The sequence below is a fragment of the Lichenostomus cassidix genome, chromosome 20 (genome assembly GCF_008360975.1).
Source record: "Lichenostomus cassidix isolate B80296 chromosome 20, HeHo_3.0, whole genome shotgun sequence".
Lineage (NCBI taxonomy): Eukaryota > Metazoa > Chordata > Aves > Passeriformes > Meliphagidae > Lichenostomus > Lichenostomus cassidix.
The window spans coordinates 10,417,409-10,444,644 of record NC_139500.1 but is presented as its reverse complement, the minus strand read 5'-3'; the positions used below and the strand labels follow the sequence as shown (position 1 = coordinate 10,444,644).

Sequence of the window (27,236 nt, the reverse complement as noted above, 5' to 3'; positions counted from 1 at the left end):
CCAAGCCCTCTCCAAATTGGACTTGGACACTTCCAGGGATGAGACAGCCACATCTTCTCTGGACACCCTGTGCCAAGGCCTCCCCTGCTCCCAGTTTGCACCTTATTGCCTTATATTCCACTGCTCCTAGCACAACCACTGTAGCGATGCCAACCCACCCACGCGCAGTTTGCCGGACAGTAGATGTTACTAATAGTGAACAACAACTCCATTGTCTCTTGTTTGCACAGATTTAGCCCTTCAGGCTCGTGAGGGAAGAAAGGCAATTCTTTTTTTCCCGGGAAAGTTTTGTTATTCCCGTGAGGCGGGAGGGACGGGGGAGGCTGTCTCCATGGCAACGCGGGGAGCGTCACGTGGGCGCCGCGCGCCGCTTCCGGCCGCCCTCTCACCCCAAGATGGCGGCGCCCGTGGGGCCGGTGAAGTTTTGGAAGCCGGGTGAGGCGAGTGGGGGTGCGGCATGGGGGGTGAGGGGGACGGAGCCCGGCCCGGGCTGGCCGCCGTGAGGGGTGCGGGGGATGGAGCTCCGACCTGCCCGGCTGTGGTGAGGGGTGCGGGGGACAGAGCTCCGACGTGCCCGGCTGTGGTGAGGGGTGCGGCGAAAGCCGGCAGCGCGGTCCCCCTCGGCTCTTTGGGGTCGCTGGGGCGTTTGCAGTGAAGGGCAACGAAGCTCTGAAAGGATTCGAGAGCATGTCTTGTGAGGAGCGGCTGAGGGAGCTGGGTTTGCTTGGTCTCCAGCAGAGGAGGCTTAGGGGTGACCTCCTCGCTCCCTACAACTCCCTGGCAGGAGGCTGTACTGAGGTGGGGACAGTTTCTTCTCCCTTCCGTGAGAGGACCAGAGGAAATTGCCTTAAACTGGGACAGAGAAGACTTAGATTAGATATTACATTTTTTTTTTTCACTGTTCGGGTGTTCAGAAATTGGAATAAGTTGCCCAGGGAGGTGCTGGAGTCACTATCCTTGAGGGTTTTCAAGGTGTCTGGATCTGGGTGATGTGGTTTAGGGGTTACAGTGGTGGTGCAGGGTTGGTGGTTGGACTGGATGGTCTGGAAGGTCTTTTCCAACCTTGCTGATTCGATGGGGGCACCAGGGAGATGGGTGTCCCCTCACTGCAGAAGCCCAGGGGCTGGTGGGGTGTTTGTGGCTCCAGCTGGCTGCTGCCCACTGTGGGGTGGCAGGGGAGAAATGGGGAGTTTGTGGGGTGGGTTTTCTGTCTTTGTGAGGGTCTTGACAGGCTGTGGAGCATGCAGGGGAATGGTGAGGAGTGAAATCCTGGCTGTAGGTGGGGATAATGCTGGTTTATGCCAGGCAGAGCAAGCTCAGTGGAGAAGGAGCTTGGAAACAATCACAGTAATAGTTGATTTGCTATAAAACTGTATGGCAATTCTGAATAGGGACTAACTTTTTTACACTGGGAGAAGTGCAAGTGAGCAGATCCTACAAAACAGGGGAATCTTCCTCTCTGCTATCAGACTTTCCCAGTTGATTCTGCAGCTGGAGATGACGCATTCTGTTAGTGAGATGAGTTTTTGTTTCTAGTTCACTTGCATGATTCCACATTTTCAGTTGGCAGTAATTTTGTGATAATTTGCAGCCGGAATAAATGAAGTTTTAGTTCCTGAGGTAAGTTCAGAGCTGAAGCAAGGGGTGTATCCCTTGTTTATTGTTAGTTAATATTTTAATTGCTTTTGTAGAAAAATTGGTTTTTTTTTTTTTAATATGCTGTCACCCATGATTTCTCCTTGTAAGAAACATATTTATTTTGCCTGCACTGTGATACCCCAGGCAGAAGTATATTCTTCCAGTTAAAATTCATTCCTGTCATGTAGGCTCAGAAGGTCCTGGTGTCAGTGTCTCGGAGGAAAGGCAGAGTCCTGCTGAGAGCAGCGCTGTCACTGTCATCTATAACCCTTATGCTTCCCTCTCCATTGAGCAGCAAAGGCAAAAGCTGCCTGTCTTTAAGGTACAGAAGTTCTTTTTGATGTATTAAATGTGTTGTATGAGATCTAGCTCTCGTGTCTTTTTTTTTTGAAAGGACAGTATAAAATCACTTTGCAACGTAAAATAAAAATTTTGTGACTTTACTCTCTGTTTACTGGAATTTATTGTTCTGTTTGACAATTGTACCTGACAGTTTTAAGGGCTTTGTTGATGTATGTTATTTACTGTATGTAAATAATACATATTGTACAATTGTGCATGACATTTATAGATTTTAAAGGACTGTTTAGCTTTTGGTAGTGAGCTCCGTGTAACAGGACATTACTGTGTCTGCCAGATACCTAAATATTGTAATTTTAAGTCTTCTATTATTTTTGTACAATCTGTTTTTTATGTTTAAATATCATCTTCTCTTTCAGCTAAGAAATCACATACTTTACCTAGTGGAGAACTACCAGACTCTGGTGATTATTGGGGAAACAGGATGTGGGAAATCAACACAGATTCCACAAGTAAGTGTCTGTTTAGGTTGGTAAAATCAGGTATTCCCTCAGGGGATTTTACATGAAATATTAAACAGAACCAGGAGAAAACACAAAGTGTGAGGAACTAACACCTTGGGGTAACCACAGCATGACCAATGCCTCTCTTATCCCCATGATTGTTTGCAGTACCTGGCAGAAGCTGGCTGGACAGCTGAAGGAAGAGTTGTTGGAGTGACACAGCCTCGTCGGGTTGCTGCTGTTTCAGTGAGTGTCCAAATCCTCCCAGTCTGTTGTTATTACAACCCCTAGTTCATTAGCAGGTTTTGCTGAATAGCAGGAATCTGCACAAACTCCTCAATGAAGAGATATTTCTGCTTATCTTTCTCTGAGAATTGCTGGTGTTACGCACTGAATTCAACCTGATTAGTGGGTCTGGCCAAACACTGCATCTCCAGAACTGCAGATGTAGAAGCTTTGAAGTAAAATTAAATGATGTCAGCAGAACTGTGTACAGAAGTTAGGGCTGAGCTGTGATTGACTCAGTACTAGAACTGTGCTTGTGTGACCCTCAACTTCTTTCTCAAGGTGAAGCAGTGATGTAAATCTGCAAACAGTAATGCAGCTAGTGGAAGAAAGAAGAGGTTGTGTACCTCTTTCTAGCATTTCATAACTAAGTTTTTAATATTTTTTCCTGTATTTGTTCTTTGTTGTTGTCATGGGGTGTGGATCTTTTGTTTTCCCCTTGTAAAAATGTCAGGTAGAAGAATAAACAGTTTTATTGTGAAAAATCTTTGCATATACATGTTATGTCTTGGAGAGCATAATGTCAGCTGGATGTGCTCTGAGGGGGAAAAGGAGATGCTGAGGGCAATGACATATCCTCTCTGGTAACAGTGTGCCCAGAAAGCACCCAGTGCTCCTTGTCTTCACAGCTGCTGCCAGGCACTCACTTGGCGGGTGAAGTTTCTGCTGTAGCATTTTTTTTGTACAAAGAACTGAGGTGCCATTTTATAACCATCGTTTTGCCTGCTCTGTGTAACGTAGTAAATGGTATCTACAACAAATCAGCATTTGCCTCTGGTAAAAATGTAGTAGGTTGAGCTTCTGCACCACTTGATTTTTTTATCTCCTCCAGTATTTTTTGACCAGATCCAACCTGGTTAAGGAAACAGTCTCTAGCAGTGCTCTGCATCTTGGGCAATCTGCCTGCAGTGTCCTCCCTTTTCTCCTTCACAGGACATCCAGCTGACAGAGCACAGTCCTACAGAAGACGTTGTGAGTGCTGCAATGATTTCTCACAGCAAACTCACTTCTCTTTTCTCTTTCATGTCTTGATGCGTCATTTTTAAGCCTGAAATAGAAAGATTATTCCATTCAGGCTTAGTATAGAGACACAGCAGGGTTTCTCTTTGAGGCTGTTGCTGCAGACTGCCTGAACTGTGGCTGTTACAGGAGATAAGAAATATAATTGATGATTTATTGCTTCATATTGAATTGAAAGTGATATTTTATTTTAAAAGGTGACTTATCTGCTCTCCCATCTAGAGCATGGGGGTTGTTAGAAATAAAGGTAGGTAGTTGCAAAGATATAACACATAGTTAAGAAATTCCTGAACTTCTGCTTGCATTACCCAGATTGTTAATTATCCTGAATTAGTGAGCTGCAAGTGATGGAGTGATAAAATTTCAACTGAAATAATGAAGTCACTGCCCGTTGTATGGCTTAGAGTGTCAGTCAAATGACTGACAGTAGCTTATTGTTGAAATTCTACTGGGACTAATTTATGTATTGTGGAGTTTTATTGTAGATGTCTTATTTTATTTTAGATGTCTTTGTAGCTTGTAATGAATGATACAAGGCTGAAGTGTGCTGAGCTGTCCCTTGTTAATGAGAATCTGTTTTCTCAGGTTGCAGGCCGGGTTGCTGATGAAAGAGGTGCAGTGCTGGGACATGAGGTTGGATACTGTATTCGGTTTGATGACTGCACAGACCCCCAGGCTACAAGAATTAAGGTGAAACATGAACAGTGTGTGGTTACTCTGAAGGGATTAGTTGAAACTCTTCAAGTACTTTTGCAAAATTAATGAGAACCTTGTGATGCCCAGTCAAGAGAATAGGTAGCATTTCAGTGTCCAGGTGGGTACCCCAAAACTGTGCTTGAAATGGCTGTGGCAATCCAAACCTTAATAAAATGAGTACCTGTTCTGTTGTGATAGTCTGACAAGCACCATTTTAGATCTAAAGGACAATGTCAAGGTATGGCCAGCTGTTGGTACAGTGCTGGTGTGACCTGTGTGTCACTTAAGGTCATAGGGAAAGGCTGCAGTGAATCACAGATTAAAAGTATCCTCCCCACCCTAAAAATAGTTTTGACTAAAAGCACAGATAAAACCCAAGATGAGTAGGCTAAGAGATAATTTGGTGGATTAAATAGCAGCTTTGCAGCTGTTCTTCAGTGCTGTGAGCAGTGTTAGTGTTGCTTGTGTTCCTGAAGAAGAGGATTTGCTTCAGTTTTGCTGCAATAGCAGTGATGATGACTGAGACAATTTGCTTTTTGTTTGGTTTTTTTTTTTTTTGAGGCTAGTATCTCTTTTACAGGGAAAGAAATAGAGATGTTTGTCCATTAAATACAGCTAATTTTTTTTTTTTAAAGCATGATGATTATTCATTTAGAGTTGGAAATTTGGAGAGTTTGTCCATCAAGTCTTGCTTAGTTCAAGACCACAGTTGCAGTCACAGGTCAAACTACCTTTTGCTGGCTACATAAGGCTGGTGTGTTTCCACTGGCCAGTAGGAATAAAGTATGGAATTCAAATGTTGTTGAAATGTTAAGGATTGTGTTCTGGTCAGGAGTGTGTGACAGTTATTAAAGAGCCAACTTTGAGAGGGTTCAGACTGGATTGACACACAGGATGTTACTGATGGAGCAGGTTTAGCCATGTTACAGATGGGTGAACAAATTATTGCCATCCAGTGCTGCCAATCTCATATTTTCTTTCCATGTAAAAATAACTAACTTTAGAAAATTCAGTGCTGATTAAAATCAATCTCTCTGCTTATCTCTGGGTTAGCCCTCAGAAATGTGTATTTGGCTTCCATAGCTGAAAATTGATCATTAGAAAATTAAAGGCAAGGAAGCATTCAGACAAAAGCCTAGAAAATCATCTTTAAAAATCATGTATTAGTTAGCTGAGACTATCTGATAAAGTTTTTGTTTTGTATTCACTTTTAGTTTCTAACTGATGGTATGCTGGTGAGGGAAATGATGGCTGATCCTTTATTAACAAGATACAGGTAAGAAAACATGGAATGAGTGCTTGCTGAAGTGCATTTTGGTAAAAAACTGCATTTTTTAATGATAGTAGTTTTTTTTTAATTATTAGTGGTTATTATAAGTTAAATACCAAAACATTTTTCTTCCTGATACTAATTAAAAAAAAATCAACTACAAACAGGCTTTTCTGGTATCCAGAAAACCAATGCAGTACAGTAAACATAGATTTGTTTTCTGCTACCCCTTTCCAAAAACTACCCTGAATAAAGAACATTCTTTATGTCCCATATGATGTTAGGTACATTTTTCTCCCTAGTCCATTTATGCAAGTTTTTTTAACTTCCACAGTTTTGTAAGCAGAATTGACCAGCAATAGTTCAGCAGCAGATTTCAAATAATGGTGTTTCTAGAAGACAGTGAGACACTGATTTAAGTGTCAGTCAAGTAATTTCTGAAATCTTTCTGCTTTTTTCACAGTGTTCTCATGCTGGATGAAGCTCATGAAAGGACTCTTTATACAGACATTGCCATTGGCTTACTAAAAAAGGTTATTCTTTTTCAATTCACAGTTCTCTGTAATTTTAATTTGGTAATTTTAATACAGTTCTCTGTAACTGTTTTAATTTCCATCCTTTTCATTAAACCTCTGATCCTGATGGCTGGTAATTGAACCCATTAGAGGGAGTGTGATTGCTGCTTCCTCATTTAGGGAGTGTGATTGCTGCTTCCCCATTTATCCTGCAGCCTATTGTACATACCCAGCTATTTACTTTGGTCATCTGACACTCAGGATCCTTTATTTCTTCCCCCTGAGGCTGAAATCCCTCCTTAGTGATAGTGCCAAAAATACAGTGTTGATTCTGTTGCTGATGAGCATGTGAAGTTATCTGATTGGGGCTTGTTGCTGACTTTCAGCGTAATAAAGATCTGACTCCCCCCAGAAATTGAGTGAATTAAAGTAACAGAATGAATGCCCTTAAAATAAATATATAAAACTCCAAACAGTCATCAGGTTCTTAGAGCTGTGGGGTGATATGGCTGCTTCATTCATCATCTGTCTTGTAGGTTCAGAGTAGTTTTATAGAGAAGTTTCTGGTAATCTGGATGCTCCACACTTGTGTTTAGCCTTTCATCTCAGGAAACAGTTTTCACTCTGGGTGTTGTTGGTCTCTCTCCCAGGTTCAGAAGAAGCGTGGGGATCTCCGCCTGATTGTGGCTTCAGCCACCTTGGATGCAGAGGTACAGCTCACAGCCTTGGGTAGAAATGAAGTGACCTTAAGTGGTAGACTCCACTGCTGTTTGTGTACAGCTTGTCCTCTGTGCTGCCTGGGAAGCATTGCTGCTGCTTGAGTGGTTGCAGGATAAAAATGTGCTGTGGTTCAGTTGCTGTGTGTGGTTTTCATGTTGTGTTAGCAAACTGGTTTGGATATGAATTCAGATATGAATCTGCTTTTTATGTATTGATGCCTTCTTTCTTCTTACTTCTATTCTTCATAAAAATATGTTCTCTTGACTTAATTTATCAAGAGACATTGATTCAGCTCAGTTTTGCTGATAGAAATAATTTGAGGCAACTATAGACAAGTAAAAATAAGTGATAAGTGAACAGATTTAATTTCAGTGAGATCTTACTAGATGCCTGATTGACTCATGGCCTGTGGAAACTTATGTAAACTTTCTGAACACATGATTAATTTGATTTTGAGTAGGAACAGAGGAGCTCTCTTAGATGTGAGCAGTGTTTCACCCAGCCCTGTGTTCTGCTGGTAGAAGCAGCAACAGGAGATGCTGTTTAGGGAGAGCACATGAGCCTGTGCACCTGCTGTGGGTCTGTTCTCTTTGAGCTGCCTCAGCATCTGCAGGAGTTGTAGTAGAGATATTAGTCAGCACATTCCTGCTGTTTCCTTCTACTCTGTGTTTATGGACCTGCTGTTTGTTAATTTGTCTTTGAATCTGCTTAATGAAGCTGTAAGTCTCCAGGACACTATGTGAGAATCATTTTCAGGAGTTTGCCACCTGCTATCTAATGAAGTACTTGGTCTAATTTCTTTCAAAACTGTCAGTTTCATCAAGGATCTCTTAGTTCTTGTACTGTGGGATTTGTGTTTTAAAAAGAACACCCCCAAAATAGTTTTACATTTACTTTGTCACCTTTGATTCTGTAAACCTCAGCTGTGTGTCTTGTGCTCCCCAAGCATAGCCTTTTCAGTCTCTCCTCATATGATGGCTACTTCATCTCCTAGATAATTTTCATTCCTCTTCTCCATACCTTTCCTAACTCTTCTGTCCTTAAGATCTGGTGGTGAGACCTTGCAAGTGGCACTGAAGATGTAGGTACATTGAGGTTTCCTTTAGTGACAAGTATGCTGTGCCATAAATGTTGGTATTATGTTGTGCTTTGGTGGTGTTTACCCTGCTATATATTCTCTACATTCCAATGCAGAATTTTAACTGCCATAAATTACATTTGAAATAGCTGACTGTTAATACCAAATGAGTTAATAGGAGCAAGATGATTGGTGTGACTATGTAAATATTTTTTCTAGTACAGAGAGTTGATGGTTATCTCTACAATGCTCGTAAAAGTTAAGACGAAATTATATGTGTTCTTAAGTTCATTCTCTTGCTGTTATTTATTGAAAATACTTCATGACAATAAATCTAAATTTATGAAGGTGTCTCACAATGCATAAATCAAAAACTTATGTAAATCATGCCTAACTCTGCTTTTACGAAGTGAGATCTTGATGTTCAGCAAGAGCTGGAAAATTTACTCACTCATCCAAAAATGGATGAGAATTTGCAGGCCCTACACAAATCTTCTTGTACCAATCATTTCTAAGTTTTTAGTTTTGACTTTGCTACTCTGATAGATCAAATTAAAAGTTTCTTTATCTTCTTTTTCCAGCTGTATCAGCTGATCATTAATGATTTTCATCAGCTGATATCATTAATTTTATTTCTCTTTTCAAATTTACTTCTCAAAGTAATAAGCATGCCAGACTATTTGTGCTAAGTGCCTGAACCCCAGACAGAACAGAGGGCAACAAAATCGAACTTTCACATTTTTTAATTGGCCCTGTCAAATTTTTCAAGTAAAGATCTAAGTAGTGGTAATTTAACTTCTTCATGTTTTTAGGTTTTTCTCTCCATTCTTTGAAGTGCCAAACTGAAAGTGTTTGTTTTTATTTTCATGTAGAAATTCAGGGATTTCTTTAATCAAAACGATACTGGTGACCCCAGCAAAGACACCAGTGTGATCCTGACTGTGGAGGGGAGGACGTTTCCAGTGGACATCTTTTACCTGCAGAGGTGTGTTCCTGTCTGCTCTTGGCAGTAGTGAGAATGTGCAGCTGTAGTATCATTTTGTCTAGATTAGAGCTCTGGTGTCCAAAAGCAGCTCTGTTTGTCCCTTCTGGAGGGGAGGACTCTAAACGTATTTTTCTGCTCATGTTTTGCTGTTTTCTCTCCACATAGCCCTGTTCCTGACTATGTAAAATCAACTGTGGAAACTACAATGAAAATACACCAGATGGAGAATGATGGTGATATCCTTGCATTTTTAACTGGCCAGGTATAGACACAAGCAATTTTATTTTTTGTTTAACAGTGGTGTATTGTGAGCTTTGCAAAGCTACCTCAGTCTCCTGCTTTCCTTAGTTGCGCTTACTTTATTCTCAGTAAAGATGACAAACATTTCTGTATTGATGGGAGCAAAACCAGGCCAGTCCCACAGATGTGAAGAAAATATATGGCTTGAATTTATCAAAGCAAGTGATGGATGGTAGTTTTTGTCATTTAATGATGTCTTTTCTCAGCTTTGTTAGTGAGTGGAATATTGTGTTGTTTGTTGGTGCAAGTCACACATACGCAGCTGTTAAGCTGACAGTGAGTCATCATTAATAATTAAGGCAAATGGAATTTACATTTGTTAGGCTTAGCATCTGAAGTGTTTGACAAAAACAAATTGCCGTGAGATCAAAATGTACTGGTCTCTTCTGCTCTATTTATGCTTGTCAGCTCACTTTGCAGCTGGAAGAGCAAACGGGAGGTAACTCATCATCTTTCCAGTGAGAAGCTACCTTGAGGAGCTTCAATAACATCTTGCATATTTTCAAAAGACATTCCTGATCCTCATTATTGATTTAACTTTGGAGGAATAAATTTGGTATTTCATGAAGCGATGTTTGAACATTTTGTTTTCTGTCTTTAAGAGTGAGATGCCACAGTTGAGATTAAATGTGAAGCTGAGCAAGAGGTGTCAGTGCTGTTCCTGTGCCATTCCTGCTCCAGGCCCACAGCATTCTGCACTGCCAAAATACTTTGGCCTCCCATTTTGCTCTCGCCAGTTGAGTTAAACAGGAAAATTAACCTGCTTTGTCCTGGGCTTGATTCAGTCCTTCCCCTGTGATTTTGCTCATGTATTTGTGGTGTGATATTGACTCAAGTAACACTGAACATAAATATGTATGTAAAGCTTTATTTATTATTAATAGCAATTTATCTAAGAATATTGCAATATGGAGTGAGCTAGTCAAAACCCTGGAGTTTGGACCATTAGAACTGTATTATTTTGGTGCAGTTTTTGTATCTAGGTGACAGGAATGTGCTGTTAAAGTGACAGCTCTCTCACTCTGTGCCCTGTGCTGCTGTGGCTGCAGGAGGAAGTGGAGACTGTTGTTTCCATGCTCATAGAGCAGGCTCGAGCCCTCGCTCGCACCGGGATGAAGAAGCACCTCCGTGTTCTCCCCATGTACGCTGGGCTGCCTTCTCCTGAGCAACTGAAAGTGTTTGAGAGAGTCCCTCACACTGTCAGGAAGGTGAGGCTCTTGTGTCTGTCTCAGTTTCCACCACCCAGAAGGGTGTCTGCAGGTCTGCAGCACTCAGGTTGCATTTGTCAGGTTCACATCATGGGACTATTGCAAATGCTTGTTTGAGGGAGGCTTTCTGCATCTCCCATCTCTGCCTGTCAGCTTTCAAACTGGGAACCAAGAAAAGGTTTCCTGGCTTCCCTTTTCATCTTTGTTCACTCCTAGATACATCAGTTCCAACTCTCCTGTCTGCCTCATCAACTCTGCAATTTTTAAGTGTCTCTACACAATTTGTATTTGTCTTCATTCAGTTGCAGCTTCTTACACTCCAGACTCCTCTGCTTTTACCTTTTTCTTTCTTTTTGTGATCTAAATGTTCATGGCTGTTTTCCACCAGTAGTGGAAAAACTAGTGACAGAGTGGTTAAGTGCTGTATTTTTATCTCAGAAACATGTTAAAACTTGCTTGCTTTTAGTAGAAAAAGAGGCTTTGTTTTGACTTCTGCAAGTCTTATTTGGACATTTAATGTCACACAAGTATATAATTGGTTTGATTAGCCCTTTCTGCCTATGCAGATCCTATGTTGGGGCTGAAATAAGCTGACAAAAGTACACCAAGGTGATTTGTTGTCATTCTTGTACCTGCTGGAGTTTGACAAGTGAATATGTTCATCTGGCATTGAAGAACGTTTACTATAAATACTTCTTTTTCTCTCCAGAATATGACATTAGTCAATTAACTCTCTAGATTTAGTTTTTAATTTCAGGTGAAGTAAGGATTAGATTTCCCACTGTTGTCTGGGAACAGTAATTTTTTCATATTCTAGGACATATATATTTTAGTGGATCTCTGTAGGAATGCTGAATGTTGAACTCTTAATCAACTCTGTTCCCCTCCTATCCCCCACCTCATTCCAGCATACAAAGAACAGTTCAGTATAACTGAGAAGCAGAAAGAAAATATTTTTAGTTTGCTACTTTAGAACCCTTGATTTACAGTCAGTTAATCTTTTTCTCTGCAAACACTGCCAACGATTTTCTCTGCAAACACTGCCAAGCTCTTCTTTTATGAAGAGAGAATAAATTTGAATAAGAAAGTGATTGTGAAGCTGTGAAAACTGCTGTGCAAACTGGGCTTATTTCAAGCTGACAGCTCCTGCTGCTGCTTGTGCTGTACGGTTTTGTGCTCCAGAGTGTTTTCTGGAACTGTCCTAGCTGAGATCTCTCACGTGGCTGCTGTTTGGTGAGGGTGCAAATGGGTCTGATGGTGTCACAGGGAGCTCACAGCATCCTCTCTGTGCCCGTGCCTGCAGGTGATAGTCGCCACCAACATCGCTGAGACCTCCATCACAGTCCACGGCGTGGCGTTTGTGATCGACTGCGGCTTCGTGAAGCTGCGCGCCTACAACCCGCGCACGGCCATCGAGTGCCTGCTGGTGGTGCCAGTGTCCAAGGCCTCGGCCAACCAGCGGGCAGGGCGCGCCGGCCGCAACCGCTCCGGCAAGTGCTACCGCCTCTACACAGGTACGGCTGCTCTGCGCGGGAGAGCCCTGCTCTGAGCTCCGTTTCTGGTCACTGTGGTGTGCAGGGTGCTGGGAGATGAAGGAGAGCAAAACTCGGTTTGATCGTTCATCCAAAGGATGAAATTTCCATTTGTTGTTCCTCTGGCTTGTGTAGAAATGCCTTGTTCTTATGTGCTAAGTGTTAGAAATGCAATCTTTTTATGAATCAGAGGCACTAATGGGGCAGAGACAGCAATTGCAAGCCTGTAATGTTCATGCAGCCCTTAAAGTGGTGAGTTTGTTTAGAAGTTTGTTCTTTAATGATTTTAGTTTCTGAGGAGTTGCTTCAATTTAGAATGCTACCAATGATGCTCTCTTCTCTGACTAAAGTGTGCATTAGGGCCTTGTGTTTAACAAAAGGGCTCTGGAAATCCTTTAGATCATTGAAGGGAAACTTCTTTGTGTCTCTTTTTTTCCTTCGAATAGCTGCCAGCCCCAAATTCTTCCATTGAATCAATGACCCTGGCAGTGCACAAAAATTGCTGTTGAAACTAAATCTTTTGGCCACCTTGCAGTGTCCAGAAAGCTGTAATCAAAGTGTCAGTTCTCAGCTTCTTAATGAGAAAAGGCTTTGCAGCTGAATACTCCCATTGCTGATGGGCCTCAGGTCCCCTCTAGATTTACTGGAGCTCTGAGACTTTGAGAGATGAAGCATTTTCCTTTAAAATGTGTATGTGCTTGCCAGCAGTTGCCATGTTAAACCAAGCCATGATTTATGCTCTGAATTTATATGTATCCAGTAAGAATTGGGAGACAATGTGTGCTACACAATATCCCAAGCTTACATAGCTTTGAGGGTGTTTTACTGGAGAAACCATGACTACACTGAAGACATTTTTGTGTGCTCAAGAGCTGGTCTAGGGAGTGCTTTAAGAAGTGTTTTAAAAGGAGAACAAATAAAAAAGAAAAGAGGAAAATGCACTGAGTGAACAACAGCAGAGAAACATGCACTTTGTCCTGTGGAAGGTTTGAGATAGAAAATGGTCATGTAAAATGAAAATAATTTGGATGAAAATAATGTACAATGTGCATTTTTCTTTACTGCAGAAGGGTTGGTTAATGGAAGGTTACAGAGGTTTTATCCTTATATGGAGTATTTTTTCCAGACTTAGACTTTATAGTGAGCATGATTTTAAAAAGGCTTTGTTAAATAAATTGTTTTTCCATCCTTAATCTTTATTTAAAGTACATGTTTTAAACCTCTGTTTGTTTGAGTAGTTACAAAACTAGTGTTCTTGTACTGAAAGCATGCTGGTTTGAAACTTTTCCATGTCTCTTCAAAAAAAACTTTTTTTTCTTTAGTATTGCACCCTGTCCTTTATTTTCTGACAAAAAACATTAAACAGAAGAGGAATAAAACATTTCCAGATTACTGTGAAAAATTTATAACATTTCAAATTGAAATATGGGTGGGTTAACTACAGAATCAGCAGTGTAGCCAGAACCATTACATTTCTATTTAAATGAAAGTAGCATAAAATACAGTAATCAGAGAAGGATCATCTTTGGGTTAGAGATCATCTTTGAACACCTGTTAAATATTCATATGTGGTAGTTCAAACTTGAAATGGTCATGATTCTGTCGTGGTGACTGCACGGAATGGGAGTTGAAGCTCAGTCCTCAGTTGTTTTTTTTCTCCCCCCACAGAGGAGGACTTTGAGAAGCTGCCCAACTCCACAGTCCCGGAGATGCAGCGCAGTAACCTGGCTCCTGTCATCCTGCAGCTCAAGGCTCTGGGGATCGACAACGTGCTCAGGTTCCCCTTCCTTTCGGTGAGTGCCAGGCTCTACAGGCTGTCACCTTTCCCTGGGGTGAAGAGAGGTCAGGAGATGACTTGTTGATAGCCCACAGAACCATTTGCCATCACCCTGCTGATCTGGAAAGCTCATTGTCCCCTGCCATGCAGCAAAGTGTCTTCCTGGGAACCAATAGTGCAAATCATGTGTGTGACAACTCAGGACTATTTCTATTCCAGAGTTTGCTGTTAGAATTTTCTTGAGAAGTTAGGAAAGTCTTAGAAAGACAAACTGTGAGGTTCTGTAGAACTGTAACTGCGGTCCCTTTGCACTGGATTTATGAAGAAGGAAGAGTGTGAGAGCTCCTTCTTCATTTTGCAGAAGTAGAGTGGTTGGTAGTAAAGGATTTTGCAAAAGAGGAAGATCTATGAACTCATGTTCTGTGCTGAAGTCATGTTCTATGTTGATAACTTCAATCAATGCACATTTTCTCTTCACAGCCACCTCCTGCACAGTCAATGGTGCAAGCTTTAGAGTTGCTGTATGCTTTAGGAGGTGAGATTTTAATGCTTTACTTTATTTGTAGCTATATTATAGGAGTTGTGAAAAAAATTGTAATTTGTATTTGGTGATTGGATGGACTTTAATGAAACTTGCATTTGAGATCTGTGCTTTGAGAAAGAAACACAGCCCTGACTGGTGGAAACTTTTTGTTGGTGGGTTTTTAGAATGTACTTCAGTCTCTTCAGAATTTACTTTCTTTTCTTTTGTTTATTTCAGACAGGTATGCAAGGAAACGGCAATAATAGAGTGTAAACTAGAATTTAATTGTTTAGATTGGGTAAATGAGTATTTTATAGTGACATTCTGTGTATTTCCTTGCAATTTCACGGGAGGAAAACAGCTGTTTGTCCTTGCTAGGAACAGGGCTCTGAGCTGATGAGGATGTTTGTTCCCAGGCAGATCCTCTCTGTGTTCCTTCAGTCTCTACAGGGTATTATGAAGATAAAAATGGAGTTTGGACACTAATTAGGCCAGTAGAAGAGTTAGACACTAAATTTACCTGCACCGAGTTAGATTTACATACCCAAGACTTGGTGTGATGGTCTTTCATTTGATGCTACTGTGCCAGTGATGGAAGCATGTAACACTTCCAAGTGTAAATAAAAGATGCTGAAAATCAATGTTTGATATCTCTTTCAGGATCAGACTACTTGTAACAACCTAGAATTTATCAAGGCTGATAGAATTGCAACTTTGTTCCTCAGTGGGACTTTAAAAAGTATAGTGTGTCTGTTGTAAATTTTCCTGGTATCACGTTGCAGTCATTATCTGATCTTGCTCTGTGTGTGCTGGAACTCTGCCTAAGCCCTGTGAGTCAAATGTGATGCCTGAATTTGGGAGAGCTCAGTCCCTGGAGGCTGTGCATGAAACCCCCCAGAGAGTGTGATAGTTTTCAAACCTTCTTGTTGCTATGATTTTGAAGTTTGACTGACAGAAGTTATTAAGAGGTAATCTAATGATCATTTGTAAAATGAATTCCAGTCTGTGCTCTGCTCTGGATGCAGGATGGGGTGTGGCTAAAAGGTTACACTTGCTGTAGTGTGGTGCTGGTGATGTTTGTGCTGCTGGTCCTGCAGCTGAGGCAGAGTTCAAACCCAGAGCAAGTCAAACTGTTCTGATTCTACTAGCTGTGATTATGTGATACAACCACTGATAAAAAAACCCTGATCATCCCTAAAACCAGCACTTTTCCTCCTGGTGTGTGTTTCAGTGCACAGCTTGCTGTTTTTCATGCTTTTAAATGCATGCAGCTTGCAAGCACTCTGCTCTAGTTTTAGTATTGAACTTGCTAGTTGGGGACAAGTGAACAGATATAGACAAACTTGTAATGAAAAGGAAAGCTTAGTCTAACAGATCCTGTGAGTATAATTCAAAGTACTTTTCTCCTATTTATGTACTTAAAAGAGTATCTTTTTAAATTCGCTTCTTGAAGTTACTAATCACAGCTTGTTCTCAAATTCAGTGGAGTCTGAACAACACTCTTGGCATATGGTTTAGTTTTAGGTAGTTTTGTGAGGAGCAGGGAGTTGGACTCGAGCCTTGTGGGTGGGTCTTTGAGATAATCTTTGATTCTGAGTGTGTTCATTCTGGTTTTATTCATTTTGCTGCTGTTGGATACTTTTAACACTCAGATCACACTGTAGTAATATGTTTTTATACACAGTTTTCAATTCCTTTTTGTGTGGTGAGTGGGATGTCTGCTGCCTAATTTTGTTTATAGGAAGAACTGTTATATTGTTGAGTTTTTTTGACAGCTGTTTAATCTTTTTGAGTGCAACAAACTAAACAAAATAGAAACTTGACATGAGTCCAACTAATCAAAATGAAGCTCTGTTTGACTTCAGCTCCTTGTTTGTAGCTAATTCAAAGTTGACAATATTTGCTCCATAACATAAACATGAGGCAGTTTAAAGGAGATTGTGTAAGTTTTGGAAGCTTCCAGAGGTTTGTGGCTGTTTTGACACCACTCACAAATGCTGTGTTGTAACTTGTGGCAATCTGCTCTCTTTTTATTCCCGTGGAGCTGTAACTCTGCCTGGCCAGGATTTTGCCCTGTGCTGGTTCAGTTCCATCTCGCAAAGGAGGGTTTCACTTAAAGCACTTGGTTCTTGGCAACCTTTGCAAGCTTGGAACAAGGACCTTCACAGTGGCTCAGGAACGTGTTGCAAGGCTGAATTCACAGCCAAAACCACCTTAGGGAAATGGAGAGGAAAGTTCAATAAACTCCCTGATTAGCTGGGTGATGTTTTGGCAGAAGTGTTCTGCTCGTGTAGCTTCAAAGAGCTCTTATTCTCTTGGCTGCACAGCTTTGTAGCAGAGCAGAGAAGTGCTGATCTAGGTGTTTCAGATGGAAAGAAATCTGTGGGCATGTGTGTGATACACGGATTCACTCCTCAGTTTTTGCTGAAGTCTAAGGTTTTAGGTGGTTTATTATGGAGATTTTATATAAGGTGCAGAGGTGAAGCTGCCCAAGCATTTGCAGGTGCAGTGAGGATTGAATTGCTCTTATGCAAGTAGGAACATGTATTTCATCACTGGCATTGCAGTAGCATGCAGCTGGGCAGTTTGGGGTCAGGCCCCTGTTGTGCCAATGTGGTGCCAACTCGTGCAGGGCAGATGCTCTTAAGGCTGAGATAGCTCTGTTGAATAAACACATCACTGGTTGCAGAGGGATTATTTTTACAGTGGTGCAAGCTGATTACATCAGGAGTATCTCTCCTCAGCCTTCTCCTTTGATGCCCCTTTGAAAGTCTGAGTTGTCAGTTGGAGTTTATTGGTTTTAAGCATAATTTAAGAGGTAAGCAAGCAAGTAAAAATCGGCTTTTTTTTTAGCTTTACTTCAGGTCTTGTTGAAGATTTGTTTATGAGTTGTCACCTACCAGAAACAATCGCTCTACTTAAGTTTAAAGAGAATTGTTTTAACACCTCAGCCTGTCACATACTGGTGGTTGTTACTTGAAACCTTTTAGTGTCATGGTAGTTGAATAATCTCTCCTGAGCAAGTTCCATTAAAATCTTTGAAATACCTTTTTCTAAGATCTTTCATTTCCTGTATATATGTAGATTCAGTGGTAGCTTCCAGGATTATTTAAAGGAAACTTTTATCTATTCCAAGATAGTATCCACTGCAGGCTATATTCAGGCTTACTGCTACAAATACATCTGTGCACAAGCCATATATAGCTCATGCAAAATTGTCATGGCATTTGTAGGCTTCAGCAGAAGCCAAAGGACTTTGTAGAAAGTGGTGCATAAATATATAGAAATTTCTCCTTTTTCCTACTTAGATTTGCATTTATCTTTCTGTAGGTAAAAGACAGCCCATCTAAGCTATTCATGGTGGTAGAATTTAAACTTCATGTGGCACCAGTCAAGTGAACATGTCAAGTGAAAGCTATCATACCTTAATTTTTGCAGTTGCTGTAACTTTGTGTTTAAATATATGAGTTCATCATTGCACAAAAGCTGCCTTTTGTGCCTGTTTTAGAGGGAAATACTGTGACTTTATGTGAAAAGCCTGGTAGGATTTGTTGAACAGTGTAGGAGTGGGGTGAGTGAATTACTCCATTGTGATAAGTGAGACGATAGCATATCAAATAATAAAGTAAACACTGGCTGGAGGGATCTGTGGCTTCAGAGATGCTGACATGAGTTACAGGAGATCTCATTCCTTGACCTGGTTTGTGGTTTTGCTTTTCTCTGTGAAACAGAGCTGCAGCACAGCTGTGGCTTTGTTACCACCACGCAGTCTGACAAATAATGTGTTTATATAATGTGTGAGCCATGGTTGTGTTTCCTCAGGTCACTTTGCTGTGGTTGGTTATGCAACCTCCAGAGCCCCAAAGTCCTATTATTGGGCTCTCACTCATCCCTGCTTGTGTAACCTTTCTCTTGTGCTTTGCCTCCTTGTCATACCTCTTGGTCTCTTGAAGTTTTCTCTTTCAATCTTTATTCTTTGCTGCCCTTCTTAGCAAGCTTTTTTTCTTACTAGTGCTCCCTCTGTATTATATTTTTAAATTCTATGTCCTCTTGCAAAGGAAAGGCTTTTCCATTTAAATCTGTCCCTGAGATCTCAGCATAAAGCTCAGAATTAGACTGTGACCTGGTGCTTTGCGTGGGTCACCCTTGCTGCAGGGGTTTGACTGGAGGAAGCCAAACCTCTAAAATGGTAAATGTGTAGGGCTGCTCAGTGAGAACTGGGGAATCACAAATCAAGCTGTCAGGCCTCCTTCCTGTGCCATCTCCAGGGAAAAGGCTACAGCTGGGACATGACTGACAGTTGAGTTCTTGATACATGAGGCAGACTGAACTGTAGAAAACCTTTATCAGCTGTACCTCTCTTCTTTAGATAATATTGAATTGTTTTTCTCCATGACCTAAGTAGATAAGCTAGAAAAATGACAGCCTACCCCCAGCAGTGCTTTCTGTTTCTGCAGTAATGCCTGTTCTGCAATTATCTCCATTTTCATTCTCATCTGCTTTACATCCCCATGAACAAAGACATAGCTAAGTATTTAAAAAGGAGAAAGAAGTCTAACAGCTAATATCCCCTCTGACCATGGCATTGACTTGGACTGCAGTTTTCTGAATTATACACAGTAACAGAGAAACTTGAGTTAAACAAAATTAAGAAACTTGTGTGTTCAAGTATTTTCGGAAAAAAAAAATTCTGTTGACCCATGGGAGAGTGAATGGGTATCAAGGATTGCCTTTAACCTTAGTGTAATATACATTCAGCAACTCTGAGGTGCATTTGCCATATTTTAGCTTGTAATTCTGCTCTTTAGTACACTTTAAGTCTAAAAGAAGCCCTGCTGTGCTATTTTGCCTGTGTCCCAGCCACATTTATTGATGTGCTGCAGGTTTGGATATGCACTGCCGGTTAACAGAGCCTCTTGGGATGAGAATAGCAGAGTTTCCTTTGAATCCTATGTTTGCAAAGATGCTTCTGGAATCAGGTAGGAGAAAAAAAAAATCACAGTTACTTCACAGTTATGTAATTGTAATGAATCACTAGACATTTGCTTAACTCAAGATAAACTATTACTTCATCGTGGTGTGGTCTTCAGTGAAGAGAGTTGGTTAAAATCAGAGACATCTCACATTTAACAGTCTAACAAGTCTAACCTTTGTTTCTTAAGTTTTCCACTGAAGACATTCACTCTTATGCTAAAAAAGTCCAGGAGTTTATGTATTTTGGTTTTAAATACTATAAAAATATATTCTGCTTATGTTGCTTTTTAATCTCTGTGGGGGAGATTGGAAGTTGAATGGAAGATTTCCTTTATTGAATTTCTCCATTTACTCCCCAGGAAATTTTGGCTGCTCCCAGGAGATTTTGACAATTGCTGCCATGATGCAGATTCAAAACATCTTTGTGATCCCTCCAAATCAAAAAAATCAGGCTGTAAGTTCAGTCATGTCTCATTTTCTGTTTGTTGTTTCCACATTTCTGGACTTCTGGCAAATATTTTACTGGTACCTATTACAGACTGCAACTTTGTGTGAAAATAAAATAAGGTCTGGAATTGTATCTAGTTGTTGTAGGTAGAAGAAACCAAATAACAGGGGAACCTTGGAGTCTTTTAGTAGTGATAAAAACCTCCTTCTGAGGGCCAGAAACATGAAAGGTTATAAAATATTGTTCAGTGTAAGGGTTTGCAAAATAAACCCCCAAAACCTTCCCACACACCACTTCCCTTTGAGATGGGCAAAACAGGAAGGAGGTAGCAAATTCTTAATAGGTGGCAGGAGCCTAATTTTAAGGAATGGAGGTTCCTTGTCTGTTCATTTTTCTAATTTCAATTTTAGAAGTGTTCCTGAGTATAGGGGGGCTAGTAAAATATTGCTGTTGCCCAGAGGAACTGCCCTAGGTGGGTAAGAATTTGAAAAGTCCCAGGAAATACAGAGCTGAAGGGAACTGGGCATGTCAGACATGATTTCTGAAAAATCAGTCTGCCTATAAAATGATGTTTCTTGTTCTGCAGGCCAGGCAACACAGGAAGTTTGCTGTGGAGGAAGGTGATCATCTCACCATGCTGAATGTTTATGAAGCCTTTGTCAAAGTAAGTGGATTTGCAGGAATAGGAGGAACTTGAGGTTTTCGTTTCTGAATCTGGAAGTTCTGGATACAACATCCTCAAAGCTGAGAACTTGCCAAGTTTATCAAGTGATATTCTGCATTAAAAGATTCTCTGGTCACTGTTTGCCACAGACCTTCCATAGTTCCTCTGAACAGGGAATAAAGGGAATTTTGTTTGGGTACAGCATGGAAATCTTACAGGTAGAGAGCTGTGTTTCCAAGGAGACAGGGATTTCGTGTTGGGGCCTGGGGGAAATGAATATCCAAATTTCTAATGAAATTAGTATTTTCTCATGTTTTGGTGATTATAATCTGTGTTTAAATCTAGCAGTCTGTTTTTTGGTGTTAAATTAACTCATGGATCATCATACCCTCTTTTTCTTAAGGTTTAACACCAACCTTAGTACTGCTCTGTAAGCTGAGATTTTACAGAATAGTTTTCAAGTGCTACACCTATTTGGGAGAAGTATATTTTGTTGGTATAAAGCACTTCAGTAATAAAATACTTGCAGCAGTGCTGAATTGAAGCAGTATAACCACCCAAGTGTTTAAACATTACTATTTTTCCCCAGCCACAAAGCAGCCAGACAGGCACCAACTGAAATGTTGCCCTTCAAATTTTGCATCTGTGTAATTCTCTTAGAAACAGCCAGATGCAAAGGCTCTTGGAGGGAGTGCTGGCTGCTGGAGAAACAGCTCTTTACAGGGAGAAGACCAATGAAAACAGCACTGAAAAGGTTGTTTACATTTTGAGGTTGAAAACAGGCGAGTTTATGATCTGAGAGAATTAAATGGAACGACTGATGCTCTTCTCTTTCACCACATATGAAGAAACGAAGCACATCTGTTTGAAAATACCCCATAGCATTTGATCTGTTACTGTTTAGAAGTTGTTTGAAACACGTTTTGTAGATACTGGCTCTAAATACCCTTGTTAGTTGCTCTGTAAATAGGTAATTTTAAGGGAAAACAACAAGAAATGTGTTGTTGGGAAACAATTAAAACAGACGAAACCTATCCAAAAGAGATTGGGTTTGCTTTGCTGATGGTATCTCATTGCAATTTTTTCTTTTTTTCTCACTGTACAGCACAGCAAGAGCTCCCAGTGGTGTCAGGAACACTTTCTGAACTACAAAGGGCTTGTGAGAGCTTCTGTTGTGAGAGAGCAGCTGAAAAAACTTCTTGTTCGCTTTAAAGTGCCAAAGAAGTCCAGTGAAGGTGAAATTTTATTTTTAACCTCCTGTCCAATACATAGTGAAGGTACTTTCTAAACTGTCAGTCTGCTCCCTGCTTTTCTTGTAACCTTTAGAGTATTTTTATCTTGGCCTCTAATGTTAATTTAAACCAGATTTTTTTCCTAAAAATGGCTGCACAAGAGCACTTTAGCCTATTTATACCATTAAATTTTAGTCCAATCTTTGTTAGTTAAGATTTCCAGCAGGAGATTTTAACCACTGATTTTATATTTAATGGACAGATTTTCCAAAAGAATCAGAAATAGGTCACGCCGTTCCCTCTTTGTCTTTTCAAAAAGCCCTTTTTGTTCAAAGTGCTGTTCAGTGTGTGGGATGGGATTTCCAGCTGTGCTGTGTGTGCACAAGTGCCAGGACTGGTTTTCAGCACTTGTCTCTACCTGCTCTGAAAAATCAGCCTTCAATGCTCAGCTGTCACACTGGGCTGCTTTAGGGACTGGGAAACTCTTCATGGAGACACAGGTGGCAGTATTACTTTTTTAGGTAGCAATTTTTGATTTGCTGTGAAATTGAAGTCAAAAGAAATTGCAGGGTTTGTCTGCTCTCCTGCCTTTGCTATCAAAGCCTGATACGCTCTCAAAAGTTGTTTGAGATCATTAAGTGGTGTTTTAGGGACCTTTGCCATTCCATTTACTCATCTCACAGAAAATTTCTTCTTTCCAGGTGATCCAGATCCTGTTTTGAGGTGCATAGTTTCTGGATTCTTTGCTAATGCAGCTAAATTCCACTCCACAGGAGCTTACAGGTGACTATATATAGTTTCTGTACAATTGTTGCTTGGTTGGAAAGCTCCTCTGATGGATAAATCTAAGTTTAACCAACAAGCAGATGTTTCTCTGGACGTTTGCAATTAGGAACATGTGGCAATTGATTGACTAAATATTTGAAGTTCTGTATTTGCAAACTGCTTAAGTGTTTATCTATTCTCTTTGGCAAAAATATGACTGAAATTATTAAAGTGGGAAACTGTTACTAGTATTCATTAGATTGTTTTAAGTTCAGCCAGTACAGTTGTAGTGCAGCAGTGTTGCAGCACTCCCAGAGCACCAAACAAAAGCCTGAAATGCTACTTTTTATTCAATATAGATAAAACTCTTGTAGGACATTAAATTATCGATAGTTCCTTCGGCCAGGATTTAAGCCTGGTTTTATCTGTTCATTAAATGCAAATGTTGTTAATTTACTCCAGCCCTTTCATTCTTGCTTTTATTAAACATTTATACTGGGACAGAAAAGAACCAAATGTTAAACAGTAAATAGAGGCACAGTCTGAAATAGTATCTTGCTTTCAAGGACTATCCGTGATGACCATGAGCTTCATATCCACCCCAGCTCAGTGCTGTATGCAGAGAAACCTCCACGCTGGTAAGTTAGAGCTGCTCTCACTTCCTTGGGGATTTTTTTAAGGCATTTGCAGCATCTAAATTGAATTGCTTCTCTCCATCAGTGGAGATGTAGAAGATCATAGTTCCCACAGAGAGAATCCAAATGGCATTTCCTTTTCAACATTTTGTAGGCATTATCCAAATAAATCAGGAAAACAGAGTGACATTTAACTGTCAAAGAAACCTGTGGATGTTGGACAGCAGAGCCAGGTGACCCTTGTTTAGTGGGCACCATACCTTGCACTGCAGATTGTTCTCCAAGTAGCCTCTGTACCTAGACAGAGCTAGGGTTAGTTTACTTTTATTGAGTGTGTTATGGAAATACCCTGTCCAACAGGTGCTGCAGAAATGGCAAATGGATTACTAGGAAAGGGCTTACACATGAAATGCATGATGTGAAAAGTTATGGCTGCCCAGCAGATGGAGGAAAGAACTGGTTGTACTTTTCCATTAGTTGGGATATGATCATTCTCTTTGCAGCTCAAAGGTGCTCAGATAACAAACAGACGTGTTTCTAACTCTCAGGTGAGCATGATCAAACCAAAGTATTTGGACTTTTGTCCTTCACTGCCTGCTGCAGAGACTTGAAGTATAAACTTGGCCTGGTGTCATGGCTCATGTCGTGGCATTCTGTAAGACAGGAGTTTATTTAGTCAGCAACCTAAATTTCAGTGCTACTGCAGCCTGGGCAGCCATCCTCTGTTGAAGGCTTCAGTTCTCTGTCTGCTACAGGCATATAGAAAATGTGTTCTCATTCTGGTTCATTTTCCTCAGATTTCTCTTGAATTGAATTAGTTGCCCTGTCTCAGGATGCATTTGGCAAAGGGAATTTTGGACTCTTTCCTCTTTGCTTTTGAGAGCTAAATACCAATTAATGAGAAACCACAAACCTCAGGTGTTTGCTGCTCTGCTGCCTATAGAAGGCAGATAGTGACTTAAGGTTTTGGTCGCTACCCCTTCAGTGCAGGGATTTGCACTTCCTTGGGGAAAATGACTTCACCTACTGAAGATGACCTCAGAAATAGGTTGCCCATGCTGGCAACCTGACTGTGCTGGTGGTGGGGATGAGTCCACATGGTTGGCAGTTTCTAAATGTCTTTCCAGGAGATGTTCTGGCAGGAGTTAAAGCTGATTTCTTGCTCTGATGCTAATCTCACTGTCTGCAGACTGGCGCCAGGGGTTGTCATGCTGGGGTTTGTGCCCTCCTTGTTGTGGGTCCAGGGTTTTGGTGCTTTGGACATCTTTCCTTATGATAACACAGAGTCACTCCTGTTCTGTCTTCTAAAGCATCAGTTGTGAGTCCCCCTTGGCCCCATTCTAAGAAATATTCTTTCATATATTCCTTCCATCCATATGCCCTGGTAGTATGTGAAAGTGTTTTCATGGCAATCTAAAGCTTGTCTTAATGCAGAGAACTCTGACCAACCAGAGGCAAAGAGGCAAGAAGCTGAATTGGAGCTTAAAGGCTCACTTGTCACTGTAAATGCCACCTCTGGCAGCTCATATGTGAAACCATCTAAAAATGCTGTTAAACAGCTCTCCTTCATTGCTTTACAGCAAACACTATTCATTTTTGTCTCCTTTCTCCAGGGTGGTGTACAATGAAGTCATACAGACTTCTAAATACTACATGAGAGATGTGACAGCTGTTGAATCCTCCTGGCTCTTGGAACTGGCACCTCACTTCTACCAGCAAGGAACGGTACGGAATCGGCATAAAGGCCAAACGGTACCATTGCTGCATGAGCAGCTCTTGTATCTGAACTTCTTAAGGGTTTATGTTTTGGTGTGGTCTAATGGGACAGAAAGTAACTTGGCTCTATTCATTGTAGTGGTTTTAATATAGAGTAAGAGGATGATAAGTTGATGCATGAAAGGTTTTTTCCTTATTATCCAGCCAATGGATCTCAAAGTTACAAAATAGGCATTTAGGGTGGGGTACAAGTGGGTTTTTATTTAATGGGTTTGTTGTAGTTGTGTCAGTAACAAGCAGAGCTTGGATGGGCATGGATATTTGTGTAAGAATTTAATTAATTTGGTATTAAGGACTGAAAGCATTGTAGTTCCAAAGCATTTTTTTTCCTAATTGTGGTGTATCTGCTAAGCAGTTATTTTGTTCTTTTCTTTTCTCACAGCATCTTTCCTTGAAAGCAAAAAGGGCCAAAGTAGATGACCACTGACATAACTTAAGTTGTTGTGACATCAGAAGCAGAACCTACCAGTGATTTCAAGCTGGATCCAGTCCATTCAGCAGCCAGTTCATTAGCAATTTGATCTTCCATCAACCTAAATGTTTAAATGCCTGCCAGGATCTGTAGGGGTTTATGCATGACCAGTACATTGTAAACCTAGAGCTTGCATTGTGGACATTTTAATCTTTGCCTACTTGATCACTATTGTTAATTTGGGCATGTTGCTCCTTTTAAGTAGGTAGAAAAACAACTTAAAAAGTAAGAGGACATACAGGACCACAAAAAAACCTGAAACCTTCAAGAAAGAAACAGATTTCCTGGAGTGGTACTGCCTTATGAGCGTGGGGAGTAGGGTACCCTGCCTCCTGTTACCCAGAGCACTGTGACTTACACCGGCCAAACTGAGCCTGGCTCCTCCAGCAGGAGCTCAGGGCAATCAACTACCCCTTGAAATGCAAGGTGCTGCCATGGAAACATTGATTTCATGTTGGACCATCCCAAACTGGTGCAGCTTTGTGCTCCCAAGCAGTAAAAGTGTCCTGCTGAGGTCGAGCTGCCCCAGCTCACTGTGCTGAGCTCTCCCTCTGTACTGAAATGGTTGGGTTCTGGATGTGGGAGTTCCTGTTTGGGGAGGGGGAGGAAGAGCAGCTCAGCATTTTTAAGATGGAATAATTTTCTGCTCAATCAGGGGACTAAACATTATGTTGATGAACAATCAAGTGCACAGACAGGGCTTTTCTTTTTTATCCTATGAGAGGAAAAATGTTAGCTTTCCACTGCTTGGAAATACCAGTAAATTTCATCTGGGGAATATGGAACTCTGTTTTTTAGCCTCTGTTGATCAGCAAAGAGGGAAATGTTCTGTACTTTCCTATAAGGAACACAGTCCTTTATATTTCTTTTATTTTAAATCTGGTCTTTACTGCTTGGGACTCATTTTCCTCTGTTACTGAGGAGAAGGATGCTCTGAACAGTTCCTGCTTTAATCAGGATTCCATGGCTACTTTTCAGTAAGGAATTATGCTTATTTGTGTTTTAATGAGATAGCTTGCATACATGTATTTATTTATTTCTCTTTTCCATTTTTACCTACCAATATTTATTTTAGAAAGACATTGCTTGAAAATTTTATTTTTATAATTCAACTGATTCGATAAATGTGTTTTTTGCATATTAACTATTTTATTTTCTTCTAAAAAAATAGGATGTAAATAGGCAAAAATTTCTACATAGAACAAATGCCTTCCTCATCACAGGACTGCCTTGAAAACTTTCTTGAGAGCTTCTTTACCTTGTCCCTTCCAAACACCTGCAGAGAGAACACTTTGTGCCACGAGCACTGTGTGGTCTCCTCAGTGTGTCTGTCCTGACTGCCAGCACAAACACATGTACCAGTCTCCAGGAATGGCACCAGCAGAATGAAAACTGTGTCACCTTCCTTCCTTCCTCCTTGTTGTCCCTGTCACCCTCACCTTTGTAGAACTCTCTTAGAGTGGAAGCTCCTTGGGGCAGGGACTTTCTCCTAGCCAGAGCTGAGAGCAGTGTTGGAACTCACTGAAATGATTCAATTTGCAGTTTGTTTTTTTTTTTCTCTTAAAGGATTGGAGAAAGAGCTCAAGATGAGGATTTGTCAATTGTCTGTGTTTCTCTGTCCTCTGGAAGTGTTCTTAAGAAAAATAAAACTGTTGAATAGAGGAAGCTTGGGAATTTATCACTGTGGCTTGAGCAATGGGTGATTTCCCGGGGCATGGGAGGTGTGCAGGGCTGGGCTGGCACTGGGTGGCCATTGCATTTGCCAGCTCAGAATTTTGGGTGGCTCTGGAGACCTCTCTTGCCCAGATATTCTTTTACCTGGCTGCACAGCTGCGACATTTTCTCTAGGAATGATTGTGATTCCTGCTGAGTCCAGAACCCAGGGATGTGCAAGCTTTGTCACAAGCTCCAGGCAATTGT

At 40.9% G+C, this 27,236-nt stretch overlaps 1 protein-coding gene across 3 annotated transcripts; it reads left to right on the top strand.

The window, feature by feature from the left end:
- The first annotated feature begins 297 nt into the window (after positions 1–297).
- Positions 298–26,981, top strand: DHX35 (DEAH-box helicase 35). Of its 3 annotated transcripts, none has more exons than XM_085079215.1 (22): positions 298–435; positions 1,827–1,960; positions 2,358–2,450; positions 2,610–2,687; positions 4,332–4,436; positions 5,657–5,718; positions 6,176–6,245; positions 6,878–6,937; positions 8,898–9,010; positions 9,176–9,272; positions 10,360–10,518; positions 11,822–12,032; positions 13,719–13,843; positions 14,308–14,362; positions 19,234–19,329; positions 19,684–19,778; positions 20,359–20,436; positions 21,542–21,671; positions 22,370–22,451; positions 23,000–23,071; positions 24,682–24,793; positions 25,227–26,981. In XM_085079215.1, the coding sequence occupies exons 1-22, from the start codon at positions 396–398 to the stop codon at positions 25,269–25,271; spliced, it is 2,112 nt and encodes a 703-aa protein (XP_084935341.1). In that variant the 5' UTR covers positions 298–395; the 3' UTR covers positions 25,272–26,981. The 3 variants fall into 3 exon arrangements, with proteins under 3 accessions (XP_084935341.1, XP_084935340.1, XP_084935342.1); XM_085079214.1 differs by having other exon boundaries at positions 24,682–24,820; XM_085079216.1 differs by lacking the exons at positions 22,370–22,451; positions 23,000–23,071; positions 24,682–24,793; positions 25,227–26,981 and adding an exon at positions 21,097–21,190.
- The last annotated feature ends 255 nt before the right edge of the window (positions 26,982–27,236 follow it).

Bases quoted from the DNA above. Each gene is read 5' to 3' on its own strand.
- DHX35 (XM_085079214.1), top strand. From the start codon at position 396: ATGGCGGCGCCCGTGGGGCCGGTGAAGTTTTGGAAGCCGG. The intron at 2,688-4,331 runs GTGAGTGTCCAA...CTGTTTTCTCAG, and splicing joins GTCGGGTTGCTGCTGTTTCA to GTTGCAGGCCGGGTTGCTGA. The intron at 6,938-8,897 runs GTACAGCTCACA...ATTTTCATGTAG, and splicing joins CAGCCACCTTGGATGCAGAG to AAATTCAGGGATTTCTTTAA.